General features: G+C 39.6%; 1 protein-coding gene across 2 annotated transcripts in view; it reads left to right on the top strand.

Annotated features, from left to right (window-relative positions):
• edil3a (EGF-like repeats and discoidin I-like domains 3a) overlaps positions 1-11,802 on the top strand; it is a 116,684-nt gene extending 104,882 nt beyond the window's left edge. For both annotated transcript variants that reach the window (XM_069683163.1, XM_069683162.1), the window contains exon 10: positions 8,709-11,802. In XM_069683163.1, the coding sequence (XP_069539264.1) occupies positions 8,709-8,858 (150 nt within the window). In that variant the 3' untranslated portion in view covers positions 8,859-11,802. The remainder of the gene's footprint in view (positions 1-8,708) is intronic.
• Positions 11,803-21,999: the final 10,197 nt, after the last annotated feature.

Here is a 21,999-nt window from a genome sequence, read left to right as displayed (position 1 = left end):
ATAAGACCGTGCTGTCAACCTGCTCTGGCCAGTGCTATGCCGAAAATCTTGTTTACGGCCCTTCAACAGAGTACATGTCCTTTCCAATCGCCCACGACAACAGAGACAGTGCAGGGCTGCAGCAGCCTCTGTGCTGATATCAGGAGAGCTGCAGGCGCAGGGTAACAGCTACAGCCGAAGCCCCTTGTCTTTCAGATACCGGTCGCAGGAGTGGCGGTGTTTACTTTTCTCTCTTTGCCGTGTCATGGAAAGATAAGCTCGCTTGCTGTGCATATTCCTGCATTGGGGATGTGTTGACTATGTAACATGAAGAAACCCAGATCTAGGAGAATCAAAATATGGATATTTCAAAAGGCAAATACTGTAGAGATGCTTCAAACTGTTATTCTTACTCTGAGATCATCATATGCACCTGCCAATTCCACCACTAGTCCTAAACATTATTTCAAGGTACTTAAGATCATATAAAGAATACCTTAATCATTGTTTTATGGAAGACATTTAATTCACTTAATAATTAAGAATAAATAAATAAGATTAATAACACAGTGAATATGCATAAAAGTTAAATGAATCAAAATCTGAGTTTTATCTGCAATTAAACCTGTAATCTTTAAATTTAAGTCCACTTAATTGTTGTTTTACTGTAAAATCTGGAATATAAGACGCAGTCTGTTTTGGGGGGTATCCCAGAGGGAAAAAGGTTTTCTACAGCTATTTATTGGTTATAACTTATTTCAACACTATTTCAGTTTATTTTCATTTAAAACGCTTTCAAAAAAACACACAAATCAAGTTAGTTTTCTTCGCTTAAAAAAGCGAGGAAAAGAGCACTGTGGCATGTTGTAAATGGAAGACGTAGCGGCGTGATTGCGTAGGCAAAATACCGTAACGCAATACCATGCCTCTCTCTGCATTTTATACTGGTATATTAGTCGTATATAGGACGCAGCCCACTTTCTAGATGAAAAAAATGTATTAAAAGTGCGTCTTATACACCGAAGGTTACTGCAAATAGTGGACAAAACCAATAGCTCGAGACCCATAAGTCTTTAATTTACCATCACACAGGTCAGCTGCAGTCCATTCCTCGCAGTCTGTGCACATGAAAACATCAGATATGATGTCTGGCTTTCTCCGAAAAAACTGAATGTGAGCAGTTTGTCGAGGTTATGTGCTAACCTCAGCTGCTATTTCAGATTGATTTTCCTCTTAAAGCAGGGCTTCTTTTTTTGTTTGCCTTCAGTGTGGCTGACCTTAAGATGAAATAGGACAGCTCCTTGTTAAGGCAAATAACAGCCCTCCATAGCCTGATATCATTTATGCCCTTATACTTGTTACAGAATCAGTGCAGCAGCCAAAGCTCGGAAATACATTTCCATTCCTGTCGTTCAGACTCCTAGCTTGCAGAGTTTATAATTTCAACACCCATGATGATCTTTGGATACGGGCCACTGCAGGCTCAGCATGATTCTCACTCAAGCAAACTCGATACTGAGCGCTGGATGACTCTAAAGGCCTGGCAAGCATGATCTGATACAGCAACGCAAAGGGGAGAAAAGTACTCGTGACATCTCGGGAATCAATGTTTTATTTTTAAATCTAATTTATTTGGAAATAACTTGGTGGGAAGCGGCACTTTCGTCAAGCTACTCATAGATTTAAAAATCTCTTTAAACCAGAGACGAGCCTTTTCTATAAGCATCCGCAGCCTTTCCTTTTGTTGTTATTGCTGCATAATTCAGAGCAAAAGCAAGGAGAGGCAGTCAGTGTGCGTGTGTGCGCGCTATATTAGAGGGCAGGCGTGTTTAGCAAAGCTTCTGAGAATGTCAATCAGTTCGTCCCCTGACGGAGCCGAGGGGCTGTTCAGATGTATGATTCTTCAAGGTGTTTTCCCCCTTCAGTCAGCTGAAGCAGCCATTAATGCCAGAGGACACATTTGGCTGCTGGAGTCCCGAGGCTCCTCCTGCCACACCACAATGCTTCACTTGGCAGGGATATACTGAGAATGTGTGTGTGTGTGTGTGTGTGTGTGTCTGGGTGTCTGGTTGGGGCACAGAGGTAGAGGCTTGTAAGTATTCTTCTCAGCTCCCCCCTCCAGCTCCTGTGTGGCAGAGGCTGCAGGCAGTTAGATCTAGATTGAGAGAGGAGGCTGTGTCAGAATACAGATGTTGTCAAAGCAGGGCGCAGCGGCGCACACACACACACACAACAGTATCCCTCTACAAAAATCCATCGAGTGCCTTGTTTGCCTTTTCTTCACACACAAATACCTGTGTACCGCTCTTGTAACCGAGTCAAGTAACGACATAGTCCTCTGTTTAAACATAATTAAACCGGGATACGTTCCATAATTATACACAGCGGCCCGGCTGCATTCCCACACGTGCACCCTCTCCACACCTGGGTCGCTACTTAAGCTAGTCCCTGCTCTGCTGCTCTTTCCCGGGTGTCAATATTTACACAGTCAGTTGATGGGGGCAATCAAGCACAAAAGTAATTGATTTATGTTTAATAGTGTTTCACTCGGGTGACACGGGGTTAATTAGCCATTAGAGCCTTCAATTCCCTGCGGGTCAGAGGGTAACTGAAAGTGAGAGAGCTGTGAATACAACCATCTTAAGACTTACTGCTAATAATCATATCTCCTTTTCTAAGAGCCTTGAAAATACTCTCTGTGAGGTTTAATGCACTTCGTTTAAAGCACACTGGAGAACATACTGCTACACTGTTTGAAGAAGAAGTTTAGCTTCCTCTAAGCTGCAGGGCCGCTCTTGACTCTTCCATGAACTTCATGGTGTCACAGTGTCCGGCTTAAGCCACAGCGAAGCGATCTGAGCGACCCGCTGCCTCGGCCTGTGCAGCAGGTTTAAATAATGGAGAACAGGAAGTTGTTTCTCTAGAGGCACGCAGGGCCTCCCTCGGTAATGTGTACCCAAGACTCCAGCAGCCGGGAAAATCAATAGTCTGGAGCAGAGTTGTGACTCCTGGGTCAGTCTGAAGACACACTGAGACAAATGGGCGCTATACACTTGTGTCTCGATTGTTGGATAAAATAATTATAGTTGGGGGCGATGAAGTGAGACGTACTATTTCAGTTGCCAGTAGTTGGCAGAGCGCACAAATAAAATCAGGCGGTTCACCAGTCGGGGGCGGAGACGCTCCCTGCTTTTTCCGTGCAGGTTGGCCGCAGGTCAGACACAGTGTGCTGGGATTCATCTGTAGCTGCAGCCTCATTTATAAACAAGGTGTATCTGTATCTTTTATTTTCTTATTGCTGGTTTGGGACAAATAAAATCCAGCGTTTACTCAGGTTCACAAAGCCTCAACAGTAACAAGTAATGTTACAGTTACCACTGAACGCAGCCTTTCTGTAGTTTCGGACCCTGTCCTCGAAAACAAACTCAACTAGTACACACGTTACTCTTTAGCTTTGTAGGGCAAGTTTATTTATATAGCACATTTCAGCAAAAAGACAATTCAAAGTGCTTTACACGAGACAACAAGAGAGAGGAGAAAACCAAAGCAGGTCTATTGTAGCTGTGTAAATGTTAAATTATCATAACAGATTGCTTTATGCATCATTTTGCAAGATTTTAAGGAACAACAAAAAAGTATTCAAAATTAAGTTCAGAAGTTATGTTACCAGACGCCTTGAAATCTTAAAGAAATACACACTGTGAAACCCGTCCAAACGGAATCGGGACCGCCAAGTTTTGTAAAGCTTGTCCAGGCTAGCAACAGTAACTAAGAGGGGCGGGTCTTAGGAAGGGTCAATAGCTGTGTCTCAATTCGGCGGCTGCATCCTTCAAAGGCCGCTGTCCACGGAGGATGCATAGCCTGCACAGAACGCTACAGCGAACTGAAATGAGACGGTGTGGTCTGTGGAGGATTTCCTGTTTGCGTCCACAGCTGTTCCCACCCTTACCGTTGCGTCACCAAATGTCGCTCCTGTCACCTAGCAACAGGTCATAACTAACGTCGTGTTACCTAACCTATTATTTTAAAGAAAATTTGTTTTAGGGCCCCTTTCATTTTTTTTTACATGTGTATCGCTAGCTATTTTCGATTGAGTTGAACCCAAAAACTTTTACCTTTAAAAGTGTATTCCTCCGCCTTATAAGAGTCATCCATGTTTGAATTGGCATGCAATGAATCTCGGGATACATTGGGCTGCAAAGGACGCACACGATCGATCCTTTGCGGCCCGGGAAAAGGAAGACATATTTGTCGGCCGCATCTGAAGGAGCCTTTAAAATGGGACAGCCTTCGACGCTCTGCTGTGACGCAGTCTGCCTTCAAATACGTCCTTCGAAGGATGCAGCCCCTGATTTGGGACACAGCTAATAACTGGTGTCTATACATGGCATACTACAGCTTACAGACCTTGCTTATGTGGCAGCAATCTATTAAATGATGTGTGAAATGTCAGAGAATGATCATAAACCTTTTGTAGAGTTTGACAGGAGGTAATGTCTTACATCAGTTATCTACAGAAGAAGAGTACCTTCTCAGGTTAGATCTGTGTAATTAATAAATAAAGTGTAGTGAATTAAAATAACTACATTATTTTCCACTTTCTGTCTTCCCCCTGAAGTTTTTATCCCCTTGAAAAGTTTGCCAATATGTTGTTGGAAGACACTTTAATCATATCATGTATCTCTTTTATTTTGTTCTTCTTCCAGCATTACAGTATTTGTCCTTTTATTGTGTCTCCTCACACATCCTGGTCCAGACAGTTTATTTTAGAGACATTGTTCGGCTCCCCAGACAGTCTCCGAGAGATTCTTGTCATATTTCAATCTGCAGCTGCTGTTATGGTCTCCTGTCCTGCCTTTTATATTGTGCTGTGATGTGCCCTGGTTGACACATTACAGTTGTGGTAACACTCCTGGAAGTGACACATTTCTCACTTTCCTATGAGAAATGTTGCAGTTCTGAAATGTAATAAGAAGTGAAAAGAATAGGTCAACACACTGTGGTGTAGAAACCGGGGGAGTTTTTTGGTCTTTGCTGGGTTTCAAAACTAAAATACCATGAGATGATAAAACGTGACAAAAATAGCTTTCTAGTCTCTGAGAAAAATGTTGAATTCTTGTGATTACATTATATGGTCATCGTCTGCCATCCGAGGTTTCCTGTTTTATAGCAGTGGTCCAAAAGGACAAGGCTGTCTGGGCCATAAAGGATTTATTTGTTGCAGTTCCATGGTTGGCCACTGGGGGAAAGTATCCAACTTGATTTAAACGTCATCGCAGCTGCTACGTCTGTATGCTAGGATAATAAAAAGTGCAATCTGTGCACTCTCAGACTCATCATAAAGGAGTCAATAAGGTCTGTTTTATATTTGTCTATGAAACAAGTCCTGTACAAGGCATCCACTATTTATTGTTTGTTGATTTGAGTCTGGGGCCTGCTGCAACACATTTGCAACATGATCCATTTTAACACATTTCACTATTAAAATAACTCTGCACTTGTGACCCATTCATTTGAATTTGATTGCCTTGTGTAACATTCACATTTATCAGGATTTGGGGCTCTTTTAGACGGCTGTGCGAGCAATGGGCTGTACACAGCAGACCTTGCGCCATAGGTCAAAAGGGTTGCCTTAGTTCGCTCATGCTCGAAGTCATACATATTTAACCTCACTAACTGAATTAAAAACACACAAGAAGTCCTGAATAAGAATTCAAAAGAAGTCTCACATAAACTCCAGTTACATTTCACATTTTCGCATAACCTGAAGATCATCACAGTTGCTCATCTACAAGTCTGTTTGAACACCTTGCCAATTCTTTTGATCTTCCCTTATTACTTGCAACTGAAAGCTCCTGAAGTAACTGTTTACTTTCACTTAAATCGTTGTTAAAATGACCTCTTCACATTGAAGGAAAGTGGTTATACTCAGGCACTTATTCATAATAAAACATCCATAGGATTATCTCACCGGCAGAAACGTTAGAATTTTTCATACACAATAACAAGATCACGAAGCATTTTAGGCCCTCTCTGTTTCAGAGACATATACAGAGAGAGAGGGAGAAATTTCACAGGGCAGAATGCCATTTCATGTAGTGTTGTTTGCTCGTCTTCAGATGCAAACCGTGTCTGACTACAGTCGAAGCTTTCACTACAATATAGATGAGAAAGTCGGGGCGGAGAACGGCTTCACTGCGGGAGGGAAATGATGAAAAAGATGTTGGATGAAAAGGTGGCCTGCACTCGTTTGTGTTAGACGTGTGAAATAACAGAAGTGATGAAAGTGTACACCTCGCACATGATTTCAGCTGCAGTCTGCAGAAAGAGTAACACAATAAGAATGACAGGCTCAAGATTTCCATGAAAGCACTTATTTTAATGGAAACACACACGTGTAAGGAAGAGGAGGCAGACGTTTGATGTCTCGTCACATCATCGCACGCTGAGTGGGGACAATTACATTATATATGTCCAGCTGCTCCTGGAGAGCCACATCTGTAAACCATATGCCTCACCAAGATTTTGAGCATTAGGCTACTTTATCCTCATTGAGGCCCGTACACCTTTTTACTTTGATTAGATTCATTGAGTAGAAGTTTTAAAATGATGAAAGTGGTTTAAGTCAAGTTAAAGTAGATAATGTAAACGTGAAACCCTGAGAAGCTGGTTATACTTGTAAAGAATTGCAGAATACTAGTGTTATAGAAACACACTATGTATTAAATACACTGCAGAGCCAAGTAAACAGTGGTATGCCCAATATATGTAAGGTATAAAACAGGGAATATAATGGATGGGCATCTAATGGCAGACACAAGGAAATGAACACTTGTTTTTTCAGCTTCATTTTATATCTTCACAAAGTTAATAGCAACATTTAGCAGGGTTAATACAATTAAAAAGGTTAAATCAAAAATTGTTACCATCATGTACTTGATTTAAAATTGTTGTAGTCACATTTTTATTTCTATCTTTATAAGAACGTGTGACATAAAGCCACTTCTAGATACATTATGATGGTGGATGAGATTGCAGGATGTGTAGGTGAGATAACTGCAGTGAGATTTCTCCCACTGTGGTGATATTACATATGGCCTAATGAACATTATTCATGTAAACTTCTATTTGCAGCTTTTAATTATGTTTAAAATTGCCTGAAGGCATACTGTATATGTACTGTATGTCTGATCCCATTTAGAAGCAGTAGTTCTCTTCTTTAACGTATGGGTTGAACAGGAAGTTGACTTTGCTTCGATTCACAATAAAGGGACTGTAGTTGCTTCTGCAGTGTTGAAGTCTATGTGTGTAAATGATGCTTTCACTGAAGTAATTTCGATTATCTCATGTGGGGCCTATAGGAGGTTTGTGAGGAAGTTTTGGCTCCAACAAAAAATTGTTTTCGTATCAAATACAGTTTAAAAGTTTGTATTGTTGCCCTTTCAACAAGCACAGAGGCCGTGGCACTGAAAACATACATCTCCAAATCTTATCTCTCTTCTTTCTATAGCGCCCTTGTGTTTCGGGATAAGTTGTTTGTGAATCACACAAAGTCTAAACCATTCTTCCTTTTCTTTATTTCTTTCTTTCATGGACATTTTTATAACAAGGTGTAACAAAAGCTCAGGACCGTGTTTTAACTGTTTTTAACCCAAACCAGCTCCGATGATCATGTGAGAGAGAATCAGCTGAAGCTTTGCTCTAAAAAGGTCAACCTCCGTCCCCACCACCTGCTTCCATCTGGCCCACTGATTTTCCCTTCCACACAACAGTGAATCCCATCACATCCCAATTACACAAGCATAATCATGCCTGTTTAATTGAAATGATCATAGCCTTTAATGAAGCAGCCCCTGCTGATACATTTCTTCCTAATATACTTCACTTGATTGTCTATTAAGCGCACAGCGACACAATGCTTCTAATAATCAACAACAGAGCATACGTCCCATTATGACAGTTAGCTTATTTGTATTCGCTGGTTAGTGAAACCGTTGAACTGTCTAACGGCTCTTTATTGTCATTGAATTGGCATAAAAGTGGTGCATTCACTGAAATCTCTCTCTTGACAACTTAAATGTTTAGTTAGATACAGCTGGCTTTGCAGTGCTTACACTGAAGGATATGCTAACAGCTACATAATGACAGTTAAGGTGTGTTTATCCAGAATGCAAATAGGCTGTTGCACAAGATGTTAAGAGTTTTACAGCCAACGCAGGGATTTTCTTTTAAAGCAACATTTATCATATCCACCAAAGCCTTTCTTTTATTGCCAAAGTCAAATAAGGACGGATCTGAAGGGAAAAAGGCCAAAAGGCATAAGCTGTATGTTAATGACACCACGCAGTAAGCAGCAGAAACAACAGCACATGTCTGTCACTAATTGTGAAGGTGCGACAATGCAGAATTTCCAAAGGGGAAACTGTTGATGTGCTGACACGTGTGGAGTGTTAAAGAAAGAAAACAGCAAGATCAGGGCTGAGTTTGGAGGATGTTCTGGTGTCTGCGGTGTTTCAATCGAAGCTCTGATTGGCTGCATGTTATTCAGTGCCTGCTCAGGCATGAGGCCTTCAAGGTAACAGCCGGGAGAAATCAGGGGAGAGATGCAGCAGGAATGTTCTGCACCTGCCTCTCAGTCAAAAAGAAGATGCCTAGTTTTTGTTTATTTATGAAAAATCCTGACAATTTACAAAGCTATTAATTCCTCCTTGCTGCTGTTTCTTCCGTAGGTATTCCAGGGGAACTTCGACAACGACACACACAGAAAGAACGTCATAGATCCACCCATCTACGCTCGGCTCGTCCGGATCCTCCCCTGGTCATGGTACGGCAGGATCACTTTGCGTGCAGAAGTACTCGGATGCACAGAGGAAGAGTGAAGACCTTTTTCCTCCATCTTTTTCTCGCCATCGTCCCCTGTCCCTTGGCATACTGGATTATCTCTCCCAGTATGTCAAAAATAAACTGTGCAACCTGTAAAAAGAAATCAATTTCCAATGGATTTTTCAAGAATACGTGTTTGGTTGTGGTGGGTTGCTGTTTGTTCTTTTTGTACAATGATTTCAAACCTGCCCCTGATCACCTTTTGTCTTTTTAGTTTCCTCTTTAAAGCGTGATCTTTGTCTTTTTATTCTTCTCAAGAGTCACCATCCTGTTTGGAATGAACTTCTGTAAAATATACGGGAAGGGTGGAGTTTGGGGGGGTGGAGTTGGAAATGGGGTCCCGCTGTGGTTTTAACTTGTTGCCATGGAAGCTATTGTACAGTGTCACTTTTTAACAAAGATGTGAAACCTGTCTGCCGTGCTACATCGGACACGATTAACCGACTTCATAGCATAATAATGTGTCTAAAATACCATGAAGATATCACGTTATCACATTATCAAATATATTTTTACTTCCTCAAGCCATGCTTTTACCCTAATGGACACTGGCATTACTACATCAATCCAAACACTATTAATGCTCTTGTATTATATGTAAAAGACTAAGAAATTGCATGGTGCGTGAATTATACATGTATATTATGGCAAATCATTTAAAACCTCCAGCCCTGAGAGCAATGGCTTTGATTTAGGGACCTATTTTTATGTGCATTTTTAAATAGTTCTGAAACATTACTACACACTGCAAAAGCTTAGAGAAGATGACGGATACGTGCGACAATAAACAAGCACTGCAGTCACATGTGGTACTGCAGCACTGACACTGAGGCTCATACGCTGTCTCTAGTTACAATGTGTGATTTCTCCCATCAGGAGTTTCCATTTCTTATTGATTTTTTTGTATCTTTTTCATTATTGCGACACTTTTTCTAAGATATTTAGAATTATTGTTTGTGCTTTTTCTTTTTATTTATTTAGATTGATTTGTCTCAGCGGTCAGACGCATAAAATCCTCGTTTAAAGTCTTCGTGTTGTCTTTGAGATCTAAGTTGAATCAATTAAAAAAGCTCAGGATAGATGTCATTCACAATGAACCACAAATGTATAACTTTTGGCCACCTATTTAAAGATTTTACGTGCATTATTATTTAAATAAATGTCAAATAAGTGAGATGAATTATTTAAATCATGTCCACATATGCATAAATCAAAGTCTTTTATTCTCTTGATATATGATATAACTGTTATTTTCAAAAGAGAGCAAATTTCCAAGATGAATTACATCATAGTTTATGTCATAATCTCAAACCTACAGTTATAATGAACCGTGTTAAGAGAGATCTAAATTAAATATGAGCTGTGTCTTTATTTCAGGGGATCTGGTCTTTATTGTAATAAAGTAATTAAAAGTTAAAGAGCTGCAGGCACCTTCACAAGAAATGACAGCAGCTCTCTGCATGTGCAAACGGTTTCAGGCTGCAAGAAATAGTCAGACACATTAAGGTTCCAGGGATAAAGACACTGTTGATGAAATTTCCACTGTAAGAGTTTTATTGCATCCTGCAGTAAATGCACAGCGATGCTTGGCTGGGTAAATAAATGGAAGCAAACAAGTACCTGAGGTATCGCAGCCGAGTCAAACATACACGGCTGTGAAAGGCTGGGATCACTTCAGTGCTTTCCACTCTTCACTAGTTTTCCCAAAGCTCTCGAGTGCTACAACAAGAGCGTAAGCGAGCCATGTCTTCTTTTATGTTTACTTAAGACTTGTCAGTCACTAAACTAACCAGTCATTTTGTACTGCAGGAATACAATGTCTTTGTTCTGAGGTTGCAGCCCAGCCTGAAATAGAAAGAAAGACATTTAAAAACCATATTTAGTTAAGCGCCTTTTCAAACTATTTTGGTTGCCAGACTTAATTGGAAATACAATAGTGGCCACTTATTTTCATCACTGTAAAGATAATAGGTAAAAATGCATTGGAATCAAACCTTTTTGGATTAATGCTACACCCAAATAATGAAAAGCACAGCAAGAAAAACAGAGCAAAACAATGTCTTCGTGGAGCTGACGCTAAAGATGTTTGTGTGAGGGCAGTTCCAGGTGTCATGCCATCAACATGGATGTTGTTGTAGTTGACAAGTAACCGTAAGAAGTCTGAATATAAAACATTTTTTATAGTTATCTGGATAATTGGAGCTGAAATAGCCAATTGTTTACTGATTTACCAGATTACAATGTGATATACAGTATGTGATATCTATAATTGCCCTGATGTGTTTAAAGATAGTTATCTTTTACTCCTGATATGTTGCCAAGCTCCATCTGTGCTTCAATATGAGTTAAACTGCAATAATTTGCCATGCATAATATGTGTTTTTGGTATCATTCCTTAGGTCCATGGACACAGGATAAACATAAACAGACTATTTATTGTCTTGAACATTTTCCATGTTGACAGTTGTTTATGCCAGATCACTATATCTTGGCCAGCATCTGCTTTGATCGGTCTTTGTAGTCAGTTTCCTGTCAGCAGGCTGCTACAAAGCTTTGAGGAAGTTTGCATGATGTATGAGTTTGAACAGTACCGTATAACAAAGATGTCCACGGGCACATTATGTTCTTGCATATCATGAAGATCTAATAGCCTTTACTTTGTACTCACCATCGATCGTCTTGTGCATTGTAAAACTTCATCTCACAGGTACAAAAAGGGGAGCAAAGGTGAAAACTCATCCTGTCTTTGTATTTATGTGTCTGCTGTTCACATATCATTTCTTACCTCCTCACTCTGAGTGTCAATCACTATGTAGAAAACGTACCTATTATAAGGCTGGTTAGGTTCAAGCCTGCAGAGGAGAGTGAGAAACTGTGTACAGTCAAAAAAAGATGTTGCTTCAAACAAAAGCTCTTTCAGTTTGACAAATAAAAACATATCTGTGAAAATAACATGGTTTCTTTGTTTTCTTTAAACGTCTGATCAATTATTCTGTTTATTCTTTCAGGATGAAACATTATATTTTGATTTAAGATGCATTCTTCATCCCAACTTTCAATTCCTCATTGTACTAATGATTCTTCTGCCTTTTGCAGTAGTTGCCATTAATTCTCTTGATAGCCACAAAGAGTCAATGTGGGTCATACCACATGCATGATCCCCCAAAACACTGATAACACAGTTTCACAGGACTGCCATATAATGTCTTAAAATATTTAGGCCTTATTACCAGAATATACTGGATGGCAAACAGTAAAGATTCAAGTTTAGTAAGTTTACAAGCCAAACTTTGGTTACAATATGTTGTTTGTTAGCTGTAAACTATGTTATCTGAGTGTCGGCTCAAATTGATTATTTTAGCAAAAGGTTGACATTTGGGAGAAATAAATTGGCTTTCTTGCTGAGAGTTGGGTTTTAAGATTAGTACCACTTATGTTTGGCCAATATCTAACTAGAGCTAGCAGTCGGTTAGCTCACAGAACATTAGCATTGTTCTGACATCTGTCAGTTTTTGCTGTAAGTTACTGACATCTACAAGCAGGAGGAGTTACTGTACCTTTAAGGTTCTCCTTAAATCGCTGAATCCTCCATGTTTTTTTAGTTTACATGGCACAGCCGAGCAGTGCACATGCAGGCTCAATGTAGCCCCAGAGTTTTTTGGTTTGATCCTTCAAGTCGATCTGTCTGTGGGTATTGTTACAGTTACACTTTAATATTTTATGCTTCAAGCTATGTTAGTTATGCACTTCAAAAAATGCTGTTAAAAGGATTTGTTGTTGTCAGTTTTATGAGACAAGCTAACTGCTGAGTAATCCAATCAAGCTAATAGCTAGCAAAGGTTGCTATCTAAGTTAATACATTATTAATGCAAATATATTTTAGTTTGTCTCTATACGTCACATTGTCTTACTGTTTCTTACCTCATTTGGAAACTTGTAAGAAAGAAAATAATTGTAATATGTGTGTGCACATATTACACTGTAATGTGTATTGTGTCGTGTGTCCTTTTTCTATCTTTTGTGTGCTTGTAGTTTCACAACAAAGCTTCAGTAAACCACGCTTAACGACAAGTACAGCCTACTGAGTCTTGTGTTAGCTATCTGTCTAGCTATGTAGTGTGATGCATTTGCGAGGGCAGAATTAGCATAAAGACTGAAAACATGAAAACTTGCCTGTTTCCATCCAAATGTAACAAAATCCACCTACCATCACCAATAAAGCTCACAGGAATGTTAAAGCTAATTTGTCTATTCAGTACAAAGTCCTGTGCTAAACTAGCTTGGAAAACTTGCCAGGCAACTAGTGGAAATTCCAGGAAGTTAGTAGTCACCAAGCTAAGCTAACTAGCTGTTGGTTGCAGCTTTATATAACCCGTGCAGACTCTCCCGAAATATCAAACTTCTTTTTAAATTACAATAAAGATTCGGTGTGTGCTTCTGTTTAAGAAGCAGAATTAAGGCCAGAATTGTCAAAATATAAAAACATCAGAGTAAAGTCTAATTTAGCTTAGTGTGCTGTTAGCTCTTTGTTGTCAAGTGTGACAGGGACTCTGTTGTTTGGCCTGTACTATGTGGTAATGTGGAAACAATCTGATCACAAGTGCCCAAATATAACTGTGGTTGTTTTATCACTGAGGATGTGTTTCTATCTGAGGATGCTTTTATAACAGTGAATACAAGATTCAATGTCCATCATGTCCAAACAGCCCTATAGTTAGCATACACCATGTAACAGTTGTTAATGGTTTCTAGTTTCCATCTTAACATTACTGCATTTTGTCAACATAACTTGCAAACTATTCTGCAGAAACTTCGTATGAGTATACTGTAACTTGTACTTTAATTAAACACAAATCTTCTTGTAAGGCGTCTGTTGACTTTGCACTGCACTCCACTCCATCAAGCCAGGCTCACTGTCAACATGGTTTTACCACATTAAGCTGCTCCTATTGATTTTCCTTGTCCTGCCTTTTCCAGTTTCTGTGTCTCTCAGGTGAGTTCTCACAGTTGTGGCAGGGAATCAAAGAGTGAGTCGCAGGGCCGACACAGCGGTGGGAGCTGAAATGGACAGTAGTGATTCTGTTTTCAAAGTGTCCATGCAGGAGGAGGTAATTGCCTCGTAACTCAGGTAAGTGAAGCTACTTTTCAATTAAAAGCTGGTTAGAAAACAATCAGTTTAGTCTGGGTGTCCTTTCCATTAAAGCCTGAACAGTAAAGATTCCACATTCAAGTGAGAGTGAGCACTTTTTGGCGGTCTTTGAGAACAGCTGTCTCTTTTAAATGGATGTTTCCTGAGGTATTTACCTGCATCAAATCAATACAAACACAAAGTTTGTGTCCTGCACTTAGGATGCAGGTTGTTTGGGTGATTAAATAAGTTGCATGTGTCTCCCTAACATTTGAAAACTTGTTATCTAAGCAACATTTCAGAACTTAGGTGCATTCATTTTCTCCAACTGCAACGATATCAGTAATAAAAACATTATTTTCATTGCTTGAGTTGCTAGATTTGACTGTAATTAGTGCAGCTGGCTGGAAAGAACTGATAAGGAATATTGTATTCATAACCGTTACATTGAGATTATTATGGTGTTATCAATGTGCTGTGGTTTTCATTGCTTTTACTGAAGCCTGAAGAAAAAAACGAATGGAAGAAAATGTTTGCTCGAGCACAGACTTTACACCCTAAAATGCACTCTAAATACTCATTAAGGTGGTAATATATTGCACATAGTGCTTTCTGATTCTTGGTGAACACATGCCAATGACAGCTCCCTTTTCTTTGTTCAGTGTTGTCCCTTTATTGCTGTATATCTATATGTCTTCTTCTTGTTCTCTAAGTTCTAATTTTTGCATTCCCTTCTATCCATCCATCGGTGCATCTACAACAGTTCCTGTATTCTTCATCGTGTTTCATAGGCTGTTATTTTTGTGCAAGAAGCTCTCAGTGTAATAGAGCAGCAAAACACTGTTTGCTATCTTCATTTCAACATTTGTGGACTCTTCTCTGTTTCTTGACCTTTCATTCCCTTTCCAATTTCACTTCTTTTATCTTTTGCAGTGCAAGGTGCATAATTCTATTACTGCGATCAAAAGGTAAGCCATATTTATTCTGGAGACCAACTGATTAAATTTAGCTTTGCAAACTGATGAAATGAGTCGGCAGATTAAAGCACCATGCACCGTGTGAACCTGCGGTGGAGGGAGGCTAAGACATATTCATTTCCAAAAGGCTCTTTGTGTAGAGAGGATATGGTTTAGTAGAAATTGTGTTGGTCTGATTGTGCAGTATTTTTTTAGTTGAGTTGGCACATTGTTCCAAATTAATAACCTGCTTGTATGAGCGTGAAATTCTTTTTTGCCATATATTGTTAAATTACGAAGACACACATGCATGTGATATGATACTATACGATTGTTTACGATACGATAGCATATGATACGATACCATGCAATACATGCGATAGCATACGATTCAATAGCATACGATACGATAGCGTGTGATGCTAGAGTATGATGCGGTAGCATACGATACCATAGCGTACGATACCATAGCCTACGATACGATAGCATACGATTCGATAGCATACGATTCGATAGCATACGATTCGATAGCATGCGATTCGATAGCATACGATACGATAGCATACAATTCGATAGCATGCGATACGATAGCATACGATTCGATAGCATACGATTCAATAGCATACGATTCGATAGCATACGATTCGATAGCATGCGATTCGATAGCATACGATACGATAGCATACAATTCGATAGCATGCGATACGATAGCATACGATTCAATAGCATAAGATACGATAGCATAAGATACGATTCGATAGCATACGATACGATAGCATACAATTCGATAGCATACAATATGATAGCATATGATTCAATAGCATACGATTCGATATCAAGCGATACGATAGCATACGATACAATAGCATACAATATGATAGCATACGAATCAATAGCATACGATACGATAGTATAGCATATGATACGATAGCATACGATTCGATACCATATAGCCCACTTTATTGTGTCTGTATGGAAATTTTTCTGTGACTCACATTCTGCATACATTTAGCTGCCTCCACAGTAGTGCTTATAAATAAAAAATAAACAACAATTAACATATAAAGAGAGGAGAACCAAAGAGAAGCACATACCAATGACAACCAAAAACGACATAAATTGCAATATATGTTTCAATACATTGAAATGTTATGACACAAAATAATCACGTGAGAGATCAGTGGAATCAACTATACGGAGTGTAAACAGAGTAGGTGGACTTTACTTCAAAGAAACTTCATTAAGATCAAACTCCAGAGAAGAAAGAGGTAAAATATTGCACAGTGGCATTAAAGAAATTGATAAAATCAAGTTTTGCAAGGATCTATTTCAAACACCCTCTGAATTTTTTTTGATGTTTCAAGAATATAGTTCCACAGCCTGAGAGATATTAAAAGTAGCATGAAATGATTCAGAAAGGTTATTTTTAAAAGGCCAGACTGAAAGGAAGAGGAATAAAATGTTCAGAGAGAGTACAGTGTAATCTGAAGGCTCCCTGACTGCCAGTCTATAACACATGCACAAAGCTATTTGTAGAAATGTGTAGAAATTAGAGGTCTTGTTCCCATCAGGAGCATGTCCACCCCTATGCTGCAAAATGTTACATTATCAAGTGAGCAGAAATGACAGGGCTTGGATCACATTAAATGCTCTCCTGCTGTTAGCATGTGTAACTGAGTGACAGGCACGTAACAGGATTGGCAAAGAAGGCTGAAGAAAAGAGATGTGAAACACAAGCTGCCTCCTACAGAACAGAAAAGGCTCAGATGTAGAAAGTGTTTGAAAACATTCACAGTAATAAAAAAAGACTACTTTTCTGCCTTCATTTCTGTGTTCTTTTGACAAAACAATCAAGACTCAAGGTCCGCTTAGTGTACTGTAGCACAGCAGAGGAGGTTTTGTCAGAGTAATGGAACTATAGATGTTCTGTCCCGACAACTTCTGTCAAAGATTAAATACTCATTGTGTTGCATGACTGTAAGAGAACTGGGCCTAAAAAATCCTCTATTTGTTTGTGTTACCCATGCCCGTGTCCGACCGACTAAGACGAAGCCAGCAAACCCACAGCAACAGATGTATTGTAAAGGACAAATAAGCCTGTTCTGATGTTGATGGATAACATATGCTGATCATATAAGAGGTTACATTCATTTGTAAATCCTGCTCCGGATGCGTGTGGGCTCTTTCCTGTCTGGAGGCGTGTTGACATGAATATACAGCAGAGAGGGATGGAGGCATTTTATTATCACATTGACACAGCTCACTTGGTCAAGGTAGATTTCTTAACAAGATTTACTGCACAACTACAATTGGCAGATCCCTGCCTCACTCTGCAGATGTTACACATAAAGTGATTTGCAGACCTAATGTTAGTGTGTCACTCTGACCAGTGGGGGACAGGGAAGGAAAATGCACTCTTTCAAGATGTAAGGCTGAGTGACAGGATGGTACGGAGGGATAAACCTTTTTGAATTCAGCTGACACATACTAACTCCCAAATCGTGCAATACAGCAGCTTAGTCAGTGGTCAAACTCCCGACGTATGATGCTGTTGGTACTTTTTTGACGCTGTCATCTAGCTTGTTGTTTTGATGTGATGTTAAAATTGATGAAGGTCCAAATAACACAAATTAATGTTGCACGTCCAAAACATAGACTGTATAGACAATGGACGTAGCCACGGTGACGTCACCCATTGGTTTCTCGACTGCATAAATGAAGCCCAAATATGGCCGCCGCCATGTTTTCTGGAGCCAAGTGACTATATTTGGATGAGTGGGTGGTGCTGGAGGTTAGCAAATGCCAAGTTATTAAAACTAAACAGTCTGTGTCTGATCCATTAGCTCATGAATAAGCTAGTTTCACTTCACGTTTCCCACAGAGGAGATTGTTTTTGTGGTGATAACCGAGTGTTCATCAGAATAAAGTTTAAAAAAAAATATACAACCCTGTACAGTTATCTCAAAAAAGGAAAATTAGCTATTTATAATAATAATAATAACTGTAAAAAAGGTAATTTTCACATCTGCTGTAATGTTATTTCTTGTCTTCTGGAGCCAGCCTCAAGTGGAAACCAGATGAAATGCAGGTTTTTGCGATTCTGCATCGACTTAATCTTTTCAACACTGGAGGTTGCTGCTCGGTCCAAAAGTGTGAAATGTGAAATGTTTGTCGACAACCTTTAATTTGAAAGTCTAATCTGACATTGCATGTTTATTATCATTGACTTGACCCTTGACCCCTGCATGTGCTAAACTTACACCGGAAGGTTACATAGAGTGTCGAATTTTGAAGCAAAGGGCCACAGACAATGCTGCTGTGTTTGATGAGTCAGGACTGACAACGTGCAAAGCTGGAGACAGGTCTGAAACAGCCAGAGGGATTTTCTCACAAACTGACAACCTGAGAAATTGTTCTCATGCATGGCCTGCTACCATAACCGTCAGTTAACCATTTGTAAGTATTTAATTGACCATTAAGTAAGCTTGACAACATTAAACATTGTATAAGGTGAGGTATTAAGTGATATAATATTTATCCCTACTGTAATGGAACACAGCAAAGATGTTCCCTATCACTCAACAGTGAAGAGGAGGAACAGATTATTAAAGTAGAACCTCCTTTTTCTTTGCTGATCTGAGTCCCCCATCAGTAAGGAGCAGGTCTTTGCGTTTAAGGAGGCAAACCTTGACATCATTGTTAAAGTAAGACACGTTGTAAACCTATCCAACCAGTCTTTTAACAACCAGTGCAATGCTTCTGCTCCATTGTCTTCACAAATCTAATTTGTTAGACTTGGTTTGTCTTTTCTGCAGTCAGACTGAACACTTTTGTTACAGCTTGTGAAGTAATGTTCTCTGCTCCACGGGACAAATCTACCCACAATGTCTGCTCAGTGATTTTACATCTCGTTTTGACTTTCTATCCCAGTAAGAACTGTGATGACAAGTTTCATCATGCCTCAGCCACGGCGTTTTACATCTGCATCATTACAGCACCACTCAATGATTGAGCTATATATAGTGTCACTTTCCATATGGACTAAATTTGTCTGCATGCTGCTCCGTTAGTCACAATAAATATTGAGGGCAAATGAGTTTCAAGTGGCCTGTGATGGCTCTCTTGTTATCGTGTTTGTGGAGTCTTTGGGGAGCTTTTGGCAGAACTGGGCCAGTGCCGTGTGCAATGTTAACTTCTCTTATGAAACGTATGCAAACGCTATTTTGGGTTCTGTTATTGTACCTGTTAAACATTCAGGTTGGACAGAAATTACCACTAAAAAGCTTCTTAAAGCATCAAACTAGCTCTTATCACTTGTTATTGAGGTCAACTTAGACACCTGCTTATATATGTGCTGTTTGCTAGAAGTATCCTGCAGTAAGTCTGAATGAGGGGATAGAACACCTCCAGTTTATGTGAGAGGAGAACACCTGAACAAAAGCCTAATTCAGTCAAAATGGATATTGCAAGGACATTTTAGAGGCATCTTGGATACAATCTGTGCTCAGTCAGGAGAGTTTATTCATTATATTATGTAACCTTTTCATGGAGGTGCTTGTCTGCAAGCTAATTTAGACTACAAGCCTCCCCTGATGACCCCTAGATAAGTCATTATTTCACAGTGTGACAGTCTGTGTATCAGCTCTCAGGAAATATATTCAGAGAGGACTGACTATCCAAGCTGTTGGGCTTTGGTCATTATAACTTTCCTTATGTTGAACAAATCCGGTGTGATAATTTAACCTTTGAAAAGTATATGTCTGAGGGTGAACACTTATCTTATTATGATGATGCACAATCTGTAGTTTCCTTGGCTCGACAGGGTGTCTTTCAGCCCATTGTTCTGGTTTAACAATCCCACAACTGTGTTGCTATTGTTCAACGTACATTTATACAGCAGTTTTTAGCTTAAAAGATCGACCTGAACGCAACACGCTCAGAGCCAAACAGTAGTTCGACATGTTTAGAGACTAACTAGTAAACATAACAGATGTTTGTCTGAGGAGCTGGTGGAGACCAAAACAGAGCTAAACCCTTATCGTGCTGGCCGAGTGTGTAAACGGGCAAATTTTGGACACAATATCCCCATTACAAGGCGATAGTATAGTCAGTGATATAAATAAAAAAAAGTTGATATATATCACAGCATATTTTTTTCTTCATATTGTACTAGCAGTTGCAGAAGCAGTCATGTCCTAATGTCCTACAGATACAACTTCAAAAGGAAGTGAAAATTTAAACAAAAGGAAACAAACTCAACGCTCAAATGAAGGCAAACAGTCGACCGTCAGCAAGGACAATCAAGAGTTACAACTGGAGCCAACCGTGGACGTCACACATGCAACGCTGTCTGGATATCTTGGAAGTGTGCTCCCGCAATTACCATTTATCGCCATAGGTGCCGCCAAAGAGAACGAAACTGAGATCTTTGAGATTACAACTTAAATACAACAAAATGGTAAAATTGTAGAGTTTCAGCAGACAACTGGACACATTTTGGGGGATATTGATTTTATTATGATTCCTATGGTCTTCTCAGGCCTTCTCAATCATAACAAAAAGTTGCAACAGCTTTATATTAAACTAAAAAAAACCTATTAGCCAAGGTGTTTTTCTACCCTCATTTGAAGTTGGTGTAACTATAAGCGAAGTATGGTTTGCTAGATAAATTATACTGAACACAATACAACACAAGTATATCTGCATGCTGTAAAGAAGGAGAGAGGTGAAAGCGGTTCTTGTTGTAAGACAGAGTAAGACGGATGAGATGTGGAGATGAGGTCTTTGTCCCGCAGAGATGTGACTGTTTGATGGAGGTGACAAGAAGTTGGTGCAGCAGAGTCTATGAAAGATACATGAGCTGAGCGCCAATGAGCCTCCGGTCCTTGTCAAAAAGGAGCGTGAGAGTTTAGGGCCGGTGAGAGTCACTCATTTAATGAGTTGCACAAAAGCCTGAGCAGAAATATTGTCCAAACTACTCAGTGCTGGAAGTAATGATTTAAAGCTTTAAGGATAAAGCGAAGCTACAGCGTCAGGAAAAATAGTCCCAGGAGACCTGAGCATGGTGCACTTCTGTAGGTCAGCATATAGCACTGAAGCTGCTCTACAGCCAAACCTCTTTACTGTGGTCTTTGTTTGCAGTGATTAGTCACGAGTACTGTAGTAGCTTGAAAAACCATTCCAAGTCCACTGGCTCTGCTTTTACGAAAGTCAGCTTCATCAGAGGGAATATTGAGGGCATGCTGTTGAGAAATAGGTTGATAGTATATTTCAAAAACGTGATTATTTTCTCACACCTCGCCACGTTTCTGTCGCTCTGAGGAGAAAACTAGTTTTGGGTTTATGAAACTAGTTTTAGAATAAATGACAACAGCCCATATCTTTGTTGATCCTGTAGGCCAGGGGAAAAGCCAGCCACCATGTTTAAAATACTTGTAGTTGGATATGTGTGTTCTGCAGCGTCTCTGTGGACCCAATTAGAATCCAATAATAAAAACCAAATCCCTTAAGGTACTAATGGTGTAGTTTGGATATTTGTTTCTGCAGCGGTACTGGATGCTTTTTGGCCTGAAGCAATTTTACTGCTTGTATTCTGTCACAATACTTTGTCCTTGCATCATTCACATTTGGGATTGTACTCTGATGCTTTTTAAATTATGTTTTGGAAGCACGACAGAAACTCGTTTTTTCTCCTAACAACAGCTTGTTAGGCAACCGTCCACCAAAACACACTCCAGATATAAAGAGATATATAGAATAAGTGTCATTTGATGCCTTTAAAGAGACAAGCACCCTTTTATTGTAAGAGTAATAATGCAGTCCTATTGGATGCATGTACTTTTATGCATGCGTGTGTGTCCTATTGCTACCAGGTGCAATGCACAGAAGCACTGGGAGTTATAGCTGACTGATCAGCACGAGGTTGAGCACGCATTTAACTAAGGAAGCTATTTTTGGTAAATGTTCCATGCAGGCCTGTCCTCTTACATCAGAGCTGAATGCACGCTCTTTTGTGGGATGTTTGAAGGGTGATATTGTTATCTAGAGGGTAAA

The sequence above is a fragment of the Semicossyphus pulcher genome, unplaced genomic scaffold, assembly GCF_022749685.1.
Source record: "Semicossyphus pulcher isolate SPU_LCO1_2020_fin unplaced genomic scaffold, fSemPul1.0.p SCAF_6, whole genome shotgun sequence".
Lineage (NCBI taxonomy): Eukaryota > Metazoa > Chordata > Actinopteri > Labriformes > Labridae > Semicossyphus > Semicossyphus pulcher.
Note: the sequence above shows the minus strand (reverse complement) of the source record. Positions and strands in the feature narration are given on the sequence as shown.